General features: G+C 43.8%; 1 protein-coding gene across 1 annotated transcript in view; it reads right to left on the reverse strand.

Annotated features, from left to right (window-relative positions):
* Nucleotides 1–16,791, reverse strand: part of LOC127655192 (striated muscle preferentially expressed protein kinase-like) — a 135,649-nt gene extending 118,858 nt beyond the window's left edge. Inside the window, exon 1 of the mRNA XM_052142835.1 lies at nucleotides 15,558–16,791. Within this exon, the coding sequence (XP_051998795.1) occupies nucleotides 15,558–15,984 (427 nt within the window). The 5' untranslated portion in view covers nucleotides 15,985–16,791. The remainder of the gene's footprint in view (nucleotides 1–15,557) is intronic.
* Nucleotides 16,792–18,940: the final 2,149 nt, after the last annotated feature.

Genomic DNA, 18,940 nt, shown 5'->3' on the forward strand with positions numbered 1-18,940 from the left:
TTCAGATTTTAATATTTGACTAGTAAAAACACTACTCGAATATTGCAATGTGATTTTCCTTTCTGCCTTTGCCTGCTGTGGGCAACATTGAAACTGCTTCTCTCACCAAAATCTTGCCGTTAGTTCTCCAAAAAAATAAATTCTTCATTATTCAATGGCTTCAGAAGAATTTGAAAGTATGTTTCTCTGTGTGAATGCAATTTTTTTTTTTTTTTTCTGAATTGAACTTTTTGTTTATACATAGTGCTAATTCTTTCATAAGAAAAACAGGTTCAAAAGTTGAAGGTTGAACTTAAATTCTAATTTTCAAACAATCAATTACTATTTTTTAATGTGTTATGAGTACTCTTACAACAAAAATACTCAAAATGCCCATCCATAGGAAGACTAGTGTAAACAGTGGTTCTAGAGGGACAAAAGACTTTGACACACTTACTATCCGAACTTGTGTATAGCCAGGCAATCAAATGGATTTGTCCATATTAGCCAGCACATGCCACTTCAGCCAATCTATAGGGCCTTTCTGATGCGAAGACTAAAGATTTACATTTAAACATTTGGCAGATGGTTTTATCCAAAGCAGATTCCAGTGCACTTATTACAGGGACAATCCCCTAGAGTAACCTGGAGATAAGTGCCTTGCTCAAGGACACAATGGTGGTGGCTGTGGGTATCAAACCGGCAACCTTCTGCTTACCAGTTCTGTGCTTTAGCCCACTACACCACCACGGTAGAAGAAGAAACTTCCACAGCACACAGAATGACAAATCGGATTTAGCAAAAAAATAAGGTTGCATATACAAATTTATCTTGAGAAAAAAACAGAACCAGCAACAAGTAGCTTTCGTGCCGCATATAAAAGTGCAACGCCTGTGGTTTGTTAAAACCACCCACTTGCTTAAGGCCAATAAGAACCTAAGTACAATGTTAACAAGATGCTTTTAAGAAAATTTTCCAGCATAAGTGTTAATGTTAAGGCAGTCAAAAAGAAAGGAAAACTCCTCCACGCTCACCCCCTCGATGGCGGAGTGACCCATGGGTACTCCGCGGTCCCCAAGGTGGATAGGGCGGTTGCAAAACACCTGTGTCCCGAGAACACCGGGACACAGTGCTCCCATCCAAGGCCTGTAGGATGAGGTTGTCACTGACCTCGAAAGCCTACAGCGCAACTGGACAGGCCGCTTCTGCCTTGCATGCCATGGCCCTCCTGAAAGTTCACCATGCCAAGGCACTCAAAGATCTGCACTTGGGTAGTCCTGACCCCGACGTGTTGCAGGAACTGCGCTCAGTGACCGCTCTCGCCCTCAGGGCCACGAAGGTCACCGCTCAGACACTCGAGCAGGCGATGGACACCCTCATGGTTTAGGAACGACACCTATGGCTGAACCTGGTCAAGATGCGAGACGTGAATAAGGCACGCTTACTCAACGCCCCCATCTCCCAGTTCGGCCTCTTCAGCGACACTGTCGAGGACTTCACCCAGCAGTTCTCAGCGGTGAAGAAACAGACAGAGGCCATTTCCCATTTCTTTCACTTCCCAACCCATCACGCTGGCTGGCAAGGACCATCCGACTCGGTTATGCAATCCAGTTCAACAGGCCCCCGCCCCCTTTCGCCAGCGTCCGCTTTACCTCTGTACACGTCGAAGACCCAACACACTGTGTGCGGAGATCGCGACACTTCTACTCAAAGATGCAATAGAACCTGTCCCTCCAGCCGAGATGAAGAAGGGTTTCTATAGCCTACGACCGATCTTGGACTTGCAAGTATTAAACTGGGCCTTACACAATCTCACATTCAAAATGCTCACACAAAGACACATCTTAACTTGCGTCCGGCATCAAGATTGGTTAGCAGTGGTAGACCCGAAGGACGCGTACTTCCACGTCTCTATCTTGCCTCGAAACCAACCCTTTCTATGGTTCGCGTTGAACGGCCAGGCGTATCAGTACAAGGTCCTCCCCTTCGGCATGTCCCTGTCCCATTGCATCTTCACGAAGGTCGCAGAGGCAGCCCTTGCCCCACTAAGAGAAGTGGGCATTTGCATACTCGACTACATCGATGATTGGCTCATCCTGGCCCACTCCCGAGAGTTATTATGCACCCACAGGGACCAGGTGCTCGGACACCTCAGCCGCCTAGGGCTTCAAGTCAACTGGGAAAAGAGCAAGCTTGCCCCGGTTCAGAGCATCTCTTTTCTCGCCATGGAGTTAGACTCAGTCTCAATGGTAGCGCACCTCACCAACGAGCGTGCGCAGTCCATGCTGAAATGCGTCATTTTATTCAAGCCAGGCACGGCGGGTCCTCTAAAACATTTCCAGAGGCTCCTGGGGCATATGGCGTCCTTGATGCATATGAGACCGTTTCATCACTGGCTCCATATACGAGTCCTGAGATGGGCATGACGCTGAAGCACGCACCGTGTGTTTATCACCCCCGCCTGCTGCCAGACTTTCAAACCCTGGACCGACCTCTGTTTTCTATGGACAGGAGTCCCCTTACAGAAGGTGTCCTGACATGTTATGGTCACCACAGACACCTCTAAACAGGGTTGGGGCACGCAGCTGATGGCTCATGGAAAGGGCCTCGCTGCATTGGCACATCAACTGCCTAGAGTTGCTTGCTGTATTTCTTGCCCTATGGAGGTTCCTCTCACTAATTCAGGGCAAGCATGTCTTGATCCATTCAGACAGCACCACAACGGTAGCGTACATAAATCGCCAAAGCGTCGTTCGCTCACGTCACAACTCGCCCACCATCTCCTCCTCTGGAGCCAGCAGCGACTCAGATCGCTGCGTGCCACTCACATCCCGGGCAGCCTCAACATGGCAGCGGACATGCTGTTGCGACAGGGTATGCTCACCCCCAGTCGATCCAGCTGATTTGGGAACGGTTCGGCAAAGCACTGGTAGACCTGTTCGCTTCCCAAGAGACCTCCCACTGCCCGTTCTGGTACTCCCGAATGGAGGCTCCCCTCGGGACAGACGTGCTGCTACACAGCTGGCCCCAGGGGCTGCGCAAGTACACATTTACCCCAGTGAGCCTTCTTGAACAGGTGGTGTGCAAGGTCAGGGAGGACGAGGAACAAGTCATTCTGGTGGCCCCCTACTGGCCAACGCAGACTTGGTTCTCGGATCTCATGCTCCTCGCGACAGCCCCTCTCTGGCGAATTGCCCTGAGGAAGGATCTTCTTTCTCAGGGACGGGGCACCCTCTGGCATCCGCGCCCAGACCTCTGGAACCTCCACGTCTGGCCCCTGGATGGGATGTGGAAGATCTGAGTGGCATAGCACCTGCCGTCGTAGACACGATCAACCAAGCCAGAGCTCCCTCTACCAGGCAACTTTATGCCCTGAAGTGCGCATTCGGGTCAGTGCTCTCATTTTTGCAGGAGAGGTTGGAGGGAGGCTGTACCCCACCCACCTTGAAGGTGTATGTTGCCGCTATCACGGCCCACCATGACACATTAAACGGCAAGTCTTTGGGTAAGCACGACTTGATTATCAGGTTCCTTAGAGGTGCCCGGAGGCTGAACCCTCCCCGGCCAAGCCTGTTCCCCTCCTGAGATCTCTCAGTGGTCTCTCGGGCCTTCAGAGATCCCCATTTGAGCCGCTACAGTCAGTCAAGCTCAAGGCCTGGGAATTGGGATATGGGAATTATTTTACAATCTCAGGGTGGAGTCAGTTTCATCCAGTGTTCTCTCAGGTCCGAGCCAGTAGAACTCGGTACTGCAGAAACAACTGACTGGGTGTACCACTTACATCTAGCAACTTTCCCCTCCACTTAGTCGATCTTGTGCACTCCTATCCCAGGAGACCCCACTAACTTGGCTCCCTGGATGACTCCTCCCTAGCCCTCTGGTCCGCAAATTCAGCGGAAGAATTCCCCAACCAGACCCACACGGGTACTGAAACTACTCCGTACTGGAATAGGTGCTCCACAGGACGGGCCCTGTGTGAATTAATCCCCCTGTGTGTGTATTTTCCACGGTACGGTCCCCTTGGGCAGTCCCTGCTGCCCCCCGGTCGGCGTGTTGTAGCAACTCCTCCCTCTCAGCAGGTAGGATCTACCACCGCGTCATTTTCCCACATGTGTAAAAATAGGAGTTTGAAAAGAACGCTTTCCCTGATGCGTGTGATAACGTTAAGATGGCCCCAGCCGCTTTAACTCTATGCGACAAACATAGAGCGAGAAAAGGCGCGGCTGGCACGGCTTGCTCCTATGCTTGGCACGTCACCTTGTTCCCCCCTTCGGTTGTCGGGAACAAGAAGGTTATGATGATTTTTTAATGGGGCATTGGGGAAGGGTACGTGCTGTCTGACACTGACAATAGACAATACGTGCTGTCTATTGCTTTGGCACGCAACTGCCTGCCCACACCTGCGTCAGCAGCGCACGTACATGGTTCAGTGCCTGGCGTGATTGAATTATGGACCCCTAGTGTCACTTTTTCGACACAACGTCGAAGTGAGCGACAGACGGGGAACATCTAGGTTACTATAGTAACCTCCATTACCTGATGGAGGAAACGAGACGTTGTGTCCTCCTGGCCACAATGCTGAACCGAGCCACTGTTATGGCCGAACCGCAATCTCGCTTCAGGGCAAATCCTGAATGGACAGATGCATTTCCCTCCCTTTATACCTGTATGTCCGGGGGCGGGACATGCAAATTCTGTCTGCCAATTCCTCATTGGCCTTTTCTCAAGTTCAGAGATGTGCGAGGCTCTCAAGAGAAGTCGCTTCTTCGACAGAACATCTCATTCCTTCCATCAGGGAATGGAGGTTACAATAGTAACCTAGACGTTTTTGGGTGAACTATTCCTTTAAACAACGTGTGTTTACATGCATGTAAATGTTATTTTATCACGAAACGGATTGACAGATTGTTTTTGCCTGTCACCTCGATTTCACTCTAGATGAAAAAACCTTTACCAGCATTCTGGAAGCAACGTAGATGTTTGCATGTCTGCTAACATTGTGACATCAAAATTGAAGAAAAACCTGAATTTCATGTAAACCCTTTTCATGCAGTGTTAGGTTTTGAGAATTAACTGATTTTTAAAGGTTAGCAGTGTGTGGTGTTGTGCATGTAAACCCACTCATTTACAATTGTGATAAGTTTATGATCCTATAAAATTTCTTTCATCTTGTATCATTGTTTTTTTAACAGACCATTGCAAAGTAACAGTTATTAATTTTTCATGAGCACATACGATATGACTCATTGCAAATGACTAGAGCTTTTGAATATTGTTCTGTTCTACTGTGGGAGATAAAATGAAATTTTACCATTTGCAGAGAGGATGATGGGAGGAAGTAATAACAGTGGCTGCTAGATGACTTTGTATAAAGAGGCATCTACACACTATAAAAGGCAAAAACATACACACTTTTGTACATTTTGTCACACACTCTAACAATGCACACAGCTGTGCCTCCTTCACTCATTCATTTTCTGCCTATCACCACCAATGAATACTAATTCATTGCATCAGAATAAACAAGTTAATATGCATTTACACCCATTACATGGATCAAGACATGCTTGCCCTGAATTAGTGAGAGGAACCTCCATAGGGCAAGAAATACAGCAAGCAACTCTAGGCAGTTGATGTGCCAACGCAGCGGGGCCCTTTCCATGAGCCATCAGCTGCGTGCCCCAACCCTGTTTAGAGGTGTCTGTGGTGACCATAACATGTCAGGACACCTTCTGTAAGGGGACTCCTGTCCATAGAAAACAGAGGTCGGTCCAGGGTTTGAAAGTCTGGCAGCAGGCGGGGGTGATAAACACACGGTGCGTGCTTCAGCGTCATGCCCATCTCGGGACTCGTATATGGAGCCAGTGATGAAACGGTCTCATATGCATCAACCCCAGCGGTCCAACCGCCACGGAGGACGCCATATGCCCCAGGAGCCTCTGGAAATGTTTTAGAGGACCCGCCGTGCCTAGCTTGAATAAAATGACGCATTTCAGCATGGACTGCGCACGCTCGTTGGTGAAGCGCGCTACCATTGAGACTGAGTCTAACTCCATGGCGAGTAAAGAGATGCTCTGATCCGAGGCAAGCTTGCTCTTTTCCCAGTTGACTTGAAGCCCTAGGCGGCTGAGGTGCCCGAGCACCTGGTCCCTGTGGGTGCATAATAACTCTCGGGAGTGGGCCAGGATGAGCCAATCATCGAGGTAGTCGAGTATGCAAATGCCCACTTCTCTTAGTGGGGCAAGGGCTGCCTCTGCGACCTTCGTGAAGATGCAAAGGGACAGGGACATGCCGAAGGGGAGGACCTTGTACTGATATGCCTGGCCGTTCAACGCCAACCATAGAAAGGGTTGGTGTCGAGGCAAGATAGAGACGTGGAAGTACACGTCCTTCGGGTCTACCACTGCTAACCAATCTTGATGCCGGACGCAAGTTAAGATGTGTCTTTGTGTGAGCATTTTGAATGTGAGATTGTGTAAGGCCCAGTTTAAAACTTGCAAGTCCAAGATCGGTCGTAGGCTATAGAAACCCTTCTTCATCTCGGCTGGAGGGACAGGTTCTATTGCATCTTTGAGTAGAAGGGTCGCGATCTCCGCACACAGTGTGTTGGGTCTTCGACGTGTACAGAGGTAAAGCGGACGCCAGCGAAAGGGGGCGGGGGCCTGTTGAACTGGATTGCATAACCGAGTCGGATGGTCCTGGCCAGCCAGCGTGACGGGTTGGGAAGTGAAAGAAATGGGAAATGGCCTCTGTCTGTTTCTTCACCGCTGAGAACTGCTGGGTGAAGTCCTCGACAGTGTCGCTGAAGAGGCCGAACTGGGAGTTGGGGGCGTTGAGTAAGCGTGCCTTATTCACGTCTCGCATCTTGACCAGGTTCAGCCATAGGTGTCGTTCCTAAACCATGAGGGTGTCCATCGCCTGCTCGAGTGTCTGAGCGGTGACCTTCGTGGCCCTGAGGGCGAGAGCGGTCACTGAGCGCAGTTCCTGCAACACGTCGGGGTCAGGACTACCCAAGTGCAGATCTTTGAGTGCCTTGGCATGGTGAACTTTCAGGAGGGCCATGGCATGCAAGGCAGAAGCGGCCTGTCCAGTTGCGCTATAGGCTTTCGAGGTCAGTGACAACCTCATCCTACAGGCCTTGGATGGGAGCACTGTGTCCCGGTGTTCTCGGGACACAGGTGTTTTGCAACCGCCCTATCCACCTTGGGGACCGCGGAGTACCCATGGGTCGCTCCGCCATCGAGGGGGTGAGCGTGGAGGTCGGTAACGTGCATTAAAAGGGCCCCCCATGACCTTGTCAGCTCATCACCCACCTCCAGTAAGAAAGGAACCGGGGGTGTGAGCGGTGCCTAGACCCGAGGAACCAATCATCCAGCCTTGAAGGCTGTGGGGAGGACGGAGGGTTCCACTCCAGCCCCACACTGACGGCAGCCCGGGAAAGAATGTCTACCATCTGGGTGTCAGCCTCAGACTGGGCGTGCCGACCAGAGGGTGGCAGCCCAATCAAGTCTTCCACGTCAGACGCCAGAACACTCTCCGGTGCAGCGGTGAGCTCCTCATCCAGCTCGGGGGGCTCAAGGGGATAAGCAGACTGGCCGTGAGGCAAGCTGCTGTCACCCCGAGCCCGGGCAGAAGTTTCTCTTTTAAAAGCGCTGTCGAAGCACCCAAGGACATAGCTGCACTGCTGTGCAGAGAAGGAGAAAGCCTCTGATATGCGCCGTGGATCCAACAGCATACGCTCTTTTTAGAGATGAAGTGAACAGTCTGTGAATGCAGCTGGCTGATCAAATAAACGCTCGGCTCTGAAGGAAAATTCTGAATGGACAGACACATTTCCCTCTCTTTATACCCGTATGTCCGGGGGCGGGACATGCAAATTCCATCTGCAAATTTATCTTTGGCCTTTTCTCAAGTTCAGAGATGCGCGAGGCTCTCAAGAGAGACCCCTAGTGTCGCTTCAACACAACGTTGATGTTTAAATTCTCTTATTATTCACTTACCATGATGCCATCCCAGATGTGTATGACACAAATGAAGATTTTTAGAAGAAGATAGAGCTTTGTTAGGTCCTTGTAATGGAAGTACATGGGTACCAGCACTTTGACAGTCCAAAAGTCACATTGAGGCAGCACAAAATAATCCATATGACTCCAGTTGATCAATGAATGTCTTCTGAAGTAAATCGTTTGGTTTATGAAAGAAACAAGTTGATAAATATAATGTTTTTAACTTTAAATCGCCGTTCCATCCAGGGTTCTGATGCGGTTTGAAATGGCCGAACTCTTGCGTGACATTCGTTCCTGTTGTAAATAAGTGCAGCTTCTGAATTTTCGCGTGAACTCGCCAATCACTTATGTCATATTCACCATCAGCTGCTGGCAGGAAGCCCTTTTTAAAAGCTAATAACATTTTAATTACGGATTTATTTTTTACCCAAACATATTGATTTGCTTCAGAAGACTGAATTTGATTAATTTATTTATTTGGATGGATTACTTTTATCCTGCCTAAATAGAGCTTTGTCTTCTTCTAAAACAATCTTAATTTGTGCTCTGCTGAAGAAAGACAGTCATACACATCTGGGATGGCATTAGGGCAAGTGAATAATGAGATCATTTCAATTTTTAGGTGAACTATTCCTATAAGGCCTTTCGTTACATAGTCCACTGAGTGTTTGTGTGGATGGTTCGGTCTGCAATGGAAAGTTGTACATAGCAATCAATTCTCTGATTCACTCTTTTGACTCAGTGCGTGGGCTGATGCCAAAACCCAAATCTTTCTGCTGAAACACTGCATCCAATACAAATGGTTTCCCAAAAGCAAACTCAATTTTTATATTATTTATCTTGTATCCAGCAATGCAATATAATTTATGATTTACAGCAAGTTACGCAATCTGTGTCATTAAAACTTATTAGCATGCAAATATAGCTACCATCAAGTCTTCATGAAATCAAAATTTATGTTTTGTGAATTTATGTTGATGTGCTAGTGTACTAAAACAAATTTAGTGGACATACCCATTTAAACAATGTTTCACTCCCAGAAAAATAGGCCAAAAATATGAATGACTCAAGTTGCTCTTCACATATTTTAGTCCAAATAAATGCTCTTTGGTATAAGACAGTCCCACCCCCAAATCCCACATGTAACTGCTTTTTAAATAGCAAATATTGACTATTTAATACAGGTCCTTCTCAAAAAATTAGCATATTGTGATAAAGTTCATTATTTTCCATAATGTAATGATAAAAATTAAACTTTCATATATTTTAGATTCATTGCACACCAACTGAAATATTTCAGGTCTTTTATTGTTTTAATACTGATGATTTTGGCATACAGCTCATGAAAAAAAAAAAAAAAATTAGCATATCATGAAAAGGGTCTCTAAACGAGCTATTAACCTAATCATCTGACTCAACTAATTAACACTAAACACCTGCAAAAGATTCCTGAGGCTTTTAAAAACTCCCAGCCTGTTTCATTACTCAAAACCGCAATCATGGGTAAGACTGCCGACCTGACTGCTGTCCAGAAGGGCATCATTGACACCCTCAAGCAAGAGGGTAAGACACAGAAATAAATTTCTGAACAAATAGGCTGTTCCCAGAGTGCTGTATCAAGGCACCTCAGTGGGAAGTCTGTGGGAAGGAAAAAGTGTGGCAAAAAACGCTGCACAACGAGAAGAGGTGACCGGACCCTGAGGAAGATTGTGGAGAAGGACCGATTCCAGACCTTGGGGGACCTGCGGAAGCAGTGGACTGAGTCTGGAGTAGAAACATCCAGAGCCACCGTGCACAGGCACCAGAAACAGCGGCAGAAGCGCCTGACCTGGGCTACAGAGAAGAAGCACTGGACTGTTGCTCAGTGGTCCAAAGTACTTTTTTCGGATGAAAGCAAATTTTGCATGTCATTTGGAAATCAAGGTGCCAGAGTCTGGAGGAAGACTGGGGAGAAGGAAATGCCAAAATGCCTGAAGTCCAGTGTCAAGTACCCACAGTCAGTGATGGTCTGGGGTGCCATGTCAGCTGCTGGTGTTGGACCACTGTGTTTTATCAAGGGCAGGGTCAATGCAGCTAGCTATCAGGAGATTTTGGAGCACTTCATGCTTCCATCTGCTGAAAAGCTTTATGGAGATGAAGATTTCATTTTTCAGCACGACCTGGCACCTGCTCACAGTGCCAAAACCACTGGTAAATGGTTTACTGACCATGGTATTACTGTGCCCAATTGGCCTGCCAACTCTCCTGACCTGAACCCCGTAGAGAATCTGTGGGATATTGTGAAGAGAAAGTTGAGAGACGCAAGACCCAACACTCTGGATGAGCTTAAGGCCGCTATCGAAGCATACTGGGCCTCCATAACACCTCAGCAGTGCCACAGGCTGATTGCCTCCATGCCACGCTGCATTGAAGCAGTCATTTCTGCAAAAGGATTCCCGACCAAGTATTGAGTGCATAACTGAACATAATTATTTGAAGGTTGACTTTTTTTGTATTAAAAACACTTCTTTTATTGGTCGGATGAAATATGCTAATTTTTTGAGATAGGAATTTTGGGTTTTCATGAGCTGTATGCCAAAATCATCAGTATTAAAACAATAAAAGACCTGAAATATTTCAGTTGGTGTGCAATGAATCTAAAATATATGAAAGTTTAATTTTTATCATTACATTATGGAAAATAATGAACTTTATCACAATATGCTAATTTTTTGAGAAGGACCTGTATATGTCCCACCCAAACAAAAGGAAATATAGTATTAGAAATATTAGAGTCTAATCAGAAAATGTCCTGAACACTTCCTACACGGAGAAAGTACATCTGTAGGTTTTTATGTTTCTCATACATTCTCGTACATGATTTCTTAACACTTCCACCTCAGCAGTCTGAAACATCAATATTAAAACAGCACAGTGTAATGGACAGAGCAATTACAGGTGAAACCTTCCCTGAAGAGACAGACACGGCAGGCAATCATTTGCTCTGGATGAATATAAGCATCCAGCATTGTTTTGAGTGTCAGCTGAAGCTGAACAAAATGCACATTGCAGTGGCATATGTTCAACATCTAAATGTATTTACATACCAAAGGCAATGAAATAAAGCTAGACGAATCGCAGACAAATGGCCCATTCACATTGTATTATTGCCATTAGCACTTTCACGCCTTTACAAAAGGTGGCGCTGATCGACAGTCAATTTTACTCCTGTATAGTAAGTGGCGCTGCTCGACAGTCAATTTTACTCCTGTATAGTAAGTGGCACAACACACCTTTCAGCCGGTCCAGCCTCCACCTATCACGGAAGAGAAGACAAACTACTTGACAAGTTTGCAAATCAACCATGGAATCAGTGGCAGGATGGGGTAATATTCAGAAAGCTGTTTTGAAAACAAGGTTTATTTTTGCCTTTCCCTTACAAAAAATCTAAACTAGCTGCAAATTTGCTTTTTATTTTCACATGTAAATGAGTTTTTGATTCACAGCAATTGTTTGTCAGAATTTTGCAGCTCTTCACTGGTAGTGATAAACCTCTGGCAAACCTTTGGCAAAAATTGACAATTTGGTGCAAGTTTGACGCAAAGCTCATTTGCATGTGAAAATTATCAGTTGCGAATTTGCGGCAAAATTGCAATGAACTCATTTTTCGGAAGGGTTGGTGGCACTAGTGTTGCAGAAAATAGGTACTTACACTTAAAGCAATCGCAAAATGCAGCAACATGAAATACATTATGAAGACAATCCATTTAAGATCAGAACGTTTTTAAAGGGGATGCAAAGCAGAGATTCAGCAATATCGTATACATGTTTAGAGAACCCATACGAGAAAGACAATAAAATACACTTCCTCACTGCTGGTTCAGGATTTCCTCCAAGTTGCATCAGTTTTTAATATTGGTGGGCAAAATAGCTTGCACCAATTGCAACTGTTTTGGTAACTGCATCGGCTCCTGACAAGTGTTTCAAATAAAAATAAAACTTTGTCGGTGTGCTAATGTTCACTCTCTGTATGAAAGGCTCCATAGAAATTCATAATCTTCATTCACGTTTGGTGTGAAAGGGCCTTAAGCGTGGGTTGTACAACAGGATTATGTTAAAATAGACTGAAACCAGAATCCAAATTAGGGTTTAAAGGAAACCTGATTAAGTTTAAAGTTGAAATGCTGAATTCTTTGATAAACTTTAATGTAATCTAGGTATAAACGTAATCCTCATCAGTGCAGCCCAGACTAAAAAAACATGTTTGCCATGTCTAACCAGCTAGTGCTATCTTGTTGTCTTGCCTCAGGATCTAAATACATAGTGCTGTCATACTGTCTGGGAATCATTATCTCAAAGCAGGCAAGTTTCACCATTCTTATAATGATAGAATATTGAAATGGTAAACTAGGCAAAAACATTTCTCTCCCCCTCATTCAGATTGACTCTTATTGAATAAAGCATAGGCAAAACTCCTGCGCTGAGGGCCTATATATAGCAGTGATGTCTTCCTGTGTAACTGGAGATTGAGTGGCCTATTAACATCACAAATATCTGAAGCCTGGCACATTCCAGAGTCAAAAATATCCAGAGGGGCAGAGATAATCCTGCAGGCCAAGAAGATAGAACAGACATAGAAATACAGGGAAGTGGAAAGAGGGTAGAGAAAAGAGTGTAAGATACATAAACCAACAAGGGATTACAAAGAGCGAAGTAATAAAACAAAAAACAATAGAGTTTGAAAGTAAAGTATTTGGAGGACAATAGTTGGTGAGGAAAGAAAAAAAAAAAACTTTCAGATAAAATTTCAGATGACTCCAAATAGTCTCCATAATTTGACTATTTTAACATAGTTTAAAGTTTTTTTGAGTAATGTCTGCCAAGTGATGGTGAGAAAAAGCATTTTTTAACACAAAAATAACACAAAAGTACCTAAATGCTACTTTCCATACAAGATAATGCTTCCACGCAAAGATATCAAATGTATATTTATGCACTGATGAGATTTCACAGTGGGTGAGGCTACAGAGAAATTGAAACCAAGCGATCGACAAAATGTCTCATCACTCATCGAGGTCACAGCTGGTCAGGACAAAAACTGAGATTTATGTCAAAGACAAAAGCTTTTATCGATAAGAGAGAGCTTTTAATGGTTGTAGCCTTATTGCGTGGCACCTGGTTATTGCACGGTATTAGGAAAAGGAAAAGAGAAAGACACATGGTGTTTATCTGAGTGACAAGACAGGTGTAAACCCCACAAGTTGTCCAAAGGATTGACACATGTATCATTACCAACGGACGTCACAGACACGTTTCCAAGAGCAGTAGTTCTTAACTGGTGGGTCGCAACACAAAAACAGGGCACTGGTCTATTCTGAACAACAGTAAAAAATAAATCATAAATGCAATTAATAAAGTGCAGGACTTATCAACTTTTAGTAGGGTACTTTTTGTTGTTGACATCAAAGGCAATGTTTCCAAAACTCAATGATATTTTGGTGCAAATTCACTTCTTGTAATATCGCTAATACTAATTCATTATTTGACCCAGTGTTTTTTTCATGGGTTATGTAAAAATAAGATTTCTACTGTTGTTTATGAATTTACTAAATTTTCTGTATTTCATGTCAGTACTTTGCATCTTGTTGAGCCTATTCAGTTCCTAGTAATATAAATACATTTCATGTTTGGTTTGAAGGGAAGTTTTTGTTACTTTTGTACGACAAACAATTTTGGTACTGTGCTGGGCTGCCACTCGATGATCAAGGTAACATCTGGGCTGTGTAGCAAAACCAGTTGAGAACTATTGCCATATAGCACTACTTAATTCAATACCAGCAGCAACTGAGGCCCAAAAGATGATTTGATACTCCAAGCTGACCAAAGAGCAAATTCATAACATGGAATGCAATAAATATACACCCATTTTGAATTTGAAGAGCATGTAAAGGTGAAAGAATGACTTGGCTAAATAAGACACCCAAACTATTTTTGTTGATGGAGTGCAAATGAGAAACCTAGATGCAATGAGAGTCAAAAAATTATTGCTGACAGTTTGGCGATGAATTGTTGGTTGTAGTGAAATCATGACAATGCTAGAATAATGTGCTTTTATAAGGCCAGTTATGGACTGTTGACTATTGAAAACAACAAGAAAACAAAGCCAATGCACATAAACCAATCAGAATCTGGACACAATCACCTCACTGATCAATAAAAAAAATGAATGGCTTTTACATCATACAGCTATAATAATAATAATAATAATAATACACTACACATTCCTTTCCAACAAGAAAGCACCACTATTTTGGTTTGAAATTTTCCAATGCATTCCTTGTAAAGACAATAAAAAGACAATTTCTTTTTGGGAATATTTGATTACACTGAAACACATTTTAGATTGTGAAAGCAAGCAAGCCGTGTCAAATATCTTTGCCCACAGGTACCAGTAATTGGAAAACACAAGAAACCTCTTGTCTTTCCCATTTCAGTAAGGGCTTATTTAAGACATTTAGAAGAGAAGATGAAGCCCCTGACTTCAGGAGCAGTAATTTCTCAGCTCCACTTTGGGACACAGAGCAGATCAGCTGCCTTCATCATTCTCTTCCACAAACAGGTTCCTGGGGTAACTGCCCCCATGGACCCCAGTCAAACAAATCATCTGAAGAATGAGGGTTGTCCAATTCACCTAATTTTTACATTGGATTATCCACCATTGTGTGAGACACTTCTAAGGTGCATGTTACCCCTTAAGCGATTTTAAACCAGCTCACATTTTCACTGAATCATTGTGACTCTGTGGCATGAGTGATTGTGAATACTTGCTTTTCTCGTTTTCTCTGCCTTAATTTGACCATTAGTGCACAAAATTCTTATTTTGGAGTTCAGAGATATTCTCTCTAGTGAAAACTCTGAAAAACAGCTTAAACCAGCTTAAGCTAGTTTGCTGATCCAGTACTCTCAGCTGGTTTAGCTGGATAGTTAGTTGATCTCCCAGCCTAACCAGCTGTGCCCAATTTTAAACCAGCAAAGATCAGCCTGACCAAGATGGGAAACCAGCTATTAGCCACAAACAGGTTAGGCTGGCTTAAGAAGCTTTTTATAATCAAAAAAATTACTTTTGAGAATGTTTACATGCACAGTTATACATCGATTATGCTTAATAAACTGACAACATGTGTGGTTATTTAAATGCAATAAACTGTGTTCTTCTTTTGTCAGGGTAAGGTCATAAACGTTTAAGCAAAAAAACAATCTGCAAAAATGTATTTTTGCCCATAACCACGATTTCTTGTTGCAGGTATTACCTGTACCGCCATTCTTACAAGCTAATCCAATGTGTGCAAGTGTTGTGTTTGTTTTGATGTTAAAATAAGAGAATAATCAATTGATTTGAAGTCTTATGTTAACACCGTTTTCATGCGTAGTCCGATTTTTTAATAAGATGATTTTTAGTTGTTCTCTGCAAATTGGTGTACATGTGAACACACTCATTTTTACATGACTGTAAGTGGTTTGAATAGGCCATTGACCCCTCAAATTGAAACACTAAAATAATCTAGCAACTAAAGTAATCTTATTCATAGTTACCTTCGCCCAAATCCAAAACGGCTAGAACAGCACTGCTTCTGGCCTCTCCAAGATGGCTAGTGGCGATACAGGTATAGAGGCCAGCATCACTGGGCTTGCAGTCCCTGATCCACAGGCCTCCATATTCCTGGTTTTCCATGGTGAGTAGGTCATCATTGTGATACCAGTACAGTGAAGGCTGTGGGTCTCCAGCCACGGCCACTTTCAGACGGATATCACAGCCAGTACCAACAGCTGCATTCCTCATCTTCCGAATGAATACAGGAGGTGTTGGGGTTGGGTAGACGGAACTAGCAGGGTCTGGTACGACCTGTTCAGAACTAACTTTTGCTCGTTTTGAAGGTATCCTAGGGCTTGGAGTTGCTATTCCTCCTGCCCCTTCATCAGCACCCTTCTTGAGGGTCATCTGGACCTCGGCCTTCCTCATGATTCAGTGAAGAACTTCTTCAAAATCTACTGCACTTTGCTGAACTGATTTAAGCTTTAACTGGTTCTCTTTAATGCACAATAAATCATCCAAATAAAATGGTAACAAATAAAACAGCTTTTTGTAATTTAGTGTTTTGATGCGGTAAACATATTCCAAACATTCCAGCAAATGACCTCAAATGCAAGACTAGATTCCAGATTTCAGCTATGACCACCTGTTGACTGCAATACTGACTTCTTAGAAAAGTGTCGAGCTTTAGAAAATCTCTAGAGAAAATTGCCTACCTGCATATATAATACCTTTTGAAAGGCTTTCCGGCATGTCAAAGTCATCAAAATATATACTAATTTCTCCCCAGATTCTCCCCCTATTCTCCACCATAAAAGTTTTGGAATATGTTTTACACATCCAATTAGAGAAGCGAAAACAAAATACATAATCTGTGGCCAATTAGGCAAATAGAGCCTGCACATGTATTCCGGCTGGATGTTATTTTTAGAATGAGCTCAAGAGGATCATATTGCATTAGCAGCTACCAGCGTTGCATTTTGAAAGACCTGGCCTCAGCTTTTCACTCCTCAAATTCAAATCCCACGGTTCTTCAGGGTCTCAGGGAAAGATGACCACTGGATCCTTAGGCGATTACTCAATTGTAGGGAAATCTACAGCTCTGAAGCAGTTCCTCTGTCCCAACGGTGTCCAGCCTTCGTCCCCTTGCCCTCAAAGTTGAGCTGGCTCCCTCATGATAGCTCCCTCCTTCCACTCTCTTGTCCCCCAGGGAGGTGACAAGCAAGTCCCACTAAGCCATCAAGGAACAGCTGTACCCTGATAGGTCAAATGTTTTGGACAGCCCGGATACTTTGGCCCAACCCCTTCTCTTCTCCCCTGGCACTCACAGCCAATCACAAGATCTAGAAAGTGTGACATGGGGCCTGAAGAGGGAGGGGTTTGGGATAAAGCTCTGATTCATGTGTCAAAGATAGCTGCTGAGTAAGAACCGAAAGTAGGCTCGTTTGAGATGTCAAGCAGCTCGCCTTGAAAGTCGACCAGAGAAGGCGGTGACAGTTAGGGGTGGAAACCAAAAAAAAATCTACACTATCAAGTTTACGTAAGTGAAGGGAAATATCGCGTTCTTTGTTGCCAATGAAATGGATGCCTTGGAAGTACATCTACATGTACATGAATATAAAAATTATTAACAAGTATTCCCAAAATATCATATAATAGTCAAGCCATTTTTATTTGAATAGCACTTTTTAAAATACAAAACGTTTCAAAGAAGCTTTACAGATAATAACGCTGTAAAGCTTTAAATAATATGTCTGTTATGTTTTAAAGTGCCCATTGAGCCAATTGAAAATCATGCCTTACATTTCTTATTTCGTCAAAGGCGACTGTGAATGAAAAACTCCATAAGATGTTAATTAGTGGAGATTAAAAACCTTGGGAGAATCAAGGCTCAGCTACATTAAAATAAAACTTTAGAAGAATATCTCAATTTTGTCGGTCCTTACAATGCATGTGAATAGTGATCAGCACTTTAAAGCTCCTAAATGGAGATACATTTAGAATTCATGTAATCCATACATTCCAGTGGTTTAATCAATGTCTTCTGAAGTGATCCAGTTGGTTTAAGGGTGAGAACAGGTCATTGTACTATAAAAAAAATGACTACCTTTCAGAACTGAAAACTTCTTTCTTATTCGAAAAAGAGAGCATTTATTTAAACCAAGCTGCAAAAATGGCTTGTTTGGAATTTGTGGAACTTGTGACGTCACAAGGACCAAAAACATCTGCATATGTAATGCCTATTTTTCCGTCATTGCACCCATGGCTCCACCCACTGGAGCTCAGTCAGTCACAGAGGTGAAAAGGAATTGAGATAGGGCCTATAATCGAAGATACATCCAAAGTGGACTTACACAGGACACCTGCATATGTCTATCTGGATTAAAATGGTTTTCTACATAAACATGCACTAGACGAATGGCTTTGACCGTTATCATACATCTCGTGCTGCTTTTAAAAGATGCAATGTGAAGTTATAACTAAAAATTATTCCCCCATATTGTTTCATTCAACTGCGCTGTCTTTCTATAGTGCTGTTTGGAAGGTGTCCTGGACCGTTATTGCAACCGTTTTGTTTTAGCTAGAGTAGGCAAATTTATTTTGTGTTTTATTTTCTGTATTTTTTTATTTATTTTGTGTACGCAAGGTACGTACACACTGCCAGCGACATCGCGCGCGACAGCGACTCAATACCATTCATTTTCAATGCGAGCACAGCGACTTCCGGCGATACGAGCTGTCGCGACCGTTGGCGCTAGATGTGGGCGTGTCCAGCGACGCGACAAAGTTGAGAAAAGTTCAACTTTGGAGCGACTAACGGAAGCGACAGCCAATAGGAGAGACGACGGGAGAGCTCACGTGATCCTTCTCTCTTTCTCTCAGCTCCTGCAGTAACGGAAAGATGGATGAAAGGCTAATTCTTGCTGTTAGAAATGTTCCAGTGCTCTATGATATGTCTCTTCCCACGTACAAGGACATTTTAAAGAAAAATACTGCGTGGAAAGGTGTATCTGAGATCGCGGGGATTTTATGGACCCATACAGACCGACATTTGCATTTTCGCCGCAGATAAACAGCCGCTCTGGCAAACAGCACGCCTTGTTTCTCATTCATCTTTGATATAAAGCATTTTATGTACTGATTCCATTTATATTTAGTCTTTTCCCTACAAAATGTTTGTTTTTAGTGGCAAGAAAAGAGATTCGCTGTCAACAGGAATGGAATGACATCCGTGAATGTCATTTATAAACGTTACTAGGCAACCAGTAGTGGGAACACCCACTAGCTACTTCACCGCCAGCCACTGGCGACCTGCAGCGATAAAGACGCTGGCAGTGTGTACGTAGCTTTAGGGAGCTGATTGAGACAGGAACAGTAAAACTAA

This window comes from Xyrauchen texanus, chromosome 14, assembly GCF_025860055.1.
Source record: "Xyrauchen texanus isolate HMW12.3.18 chromosome 14, RBS_HiC_50CHRs, whole genome shotgun sequence".
Taxonomy (NCBI): Eukaryota; Metazoa; Chordata; class Actinopteri; order Cypriniformes; family Catostomidae; genus Xyrauchen; species Xyrauchen texanus.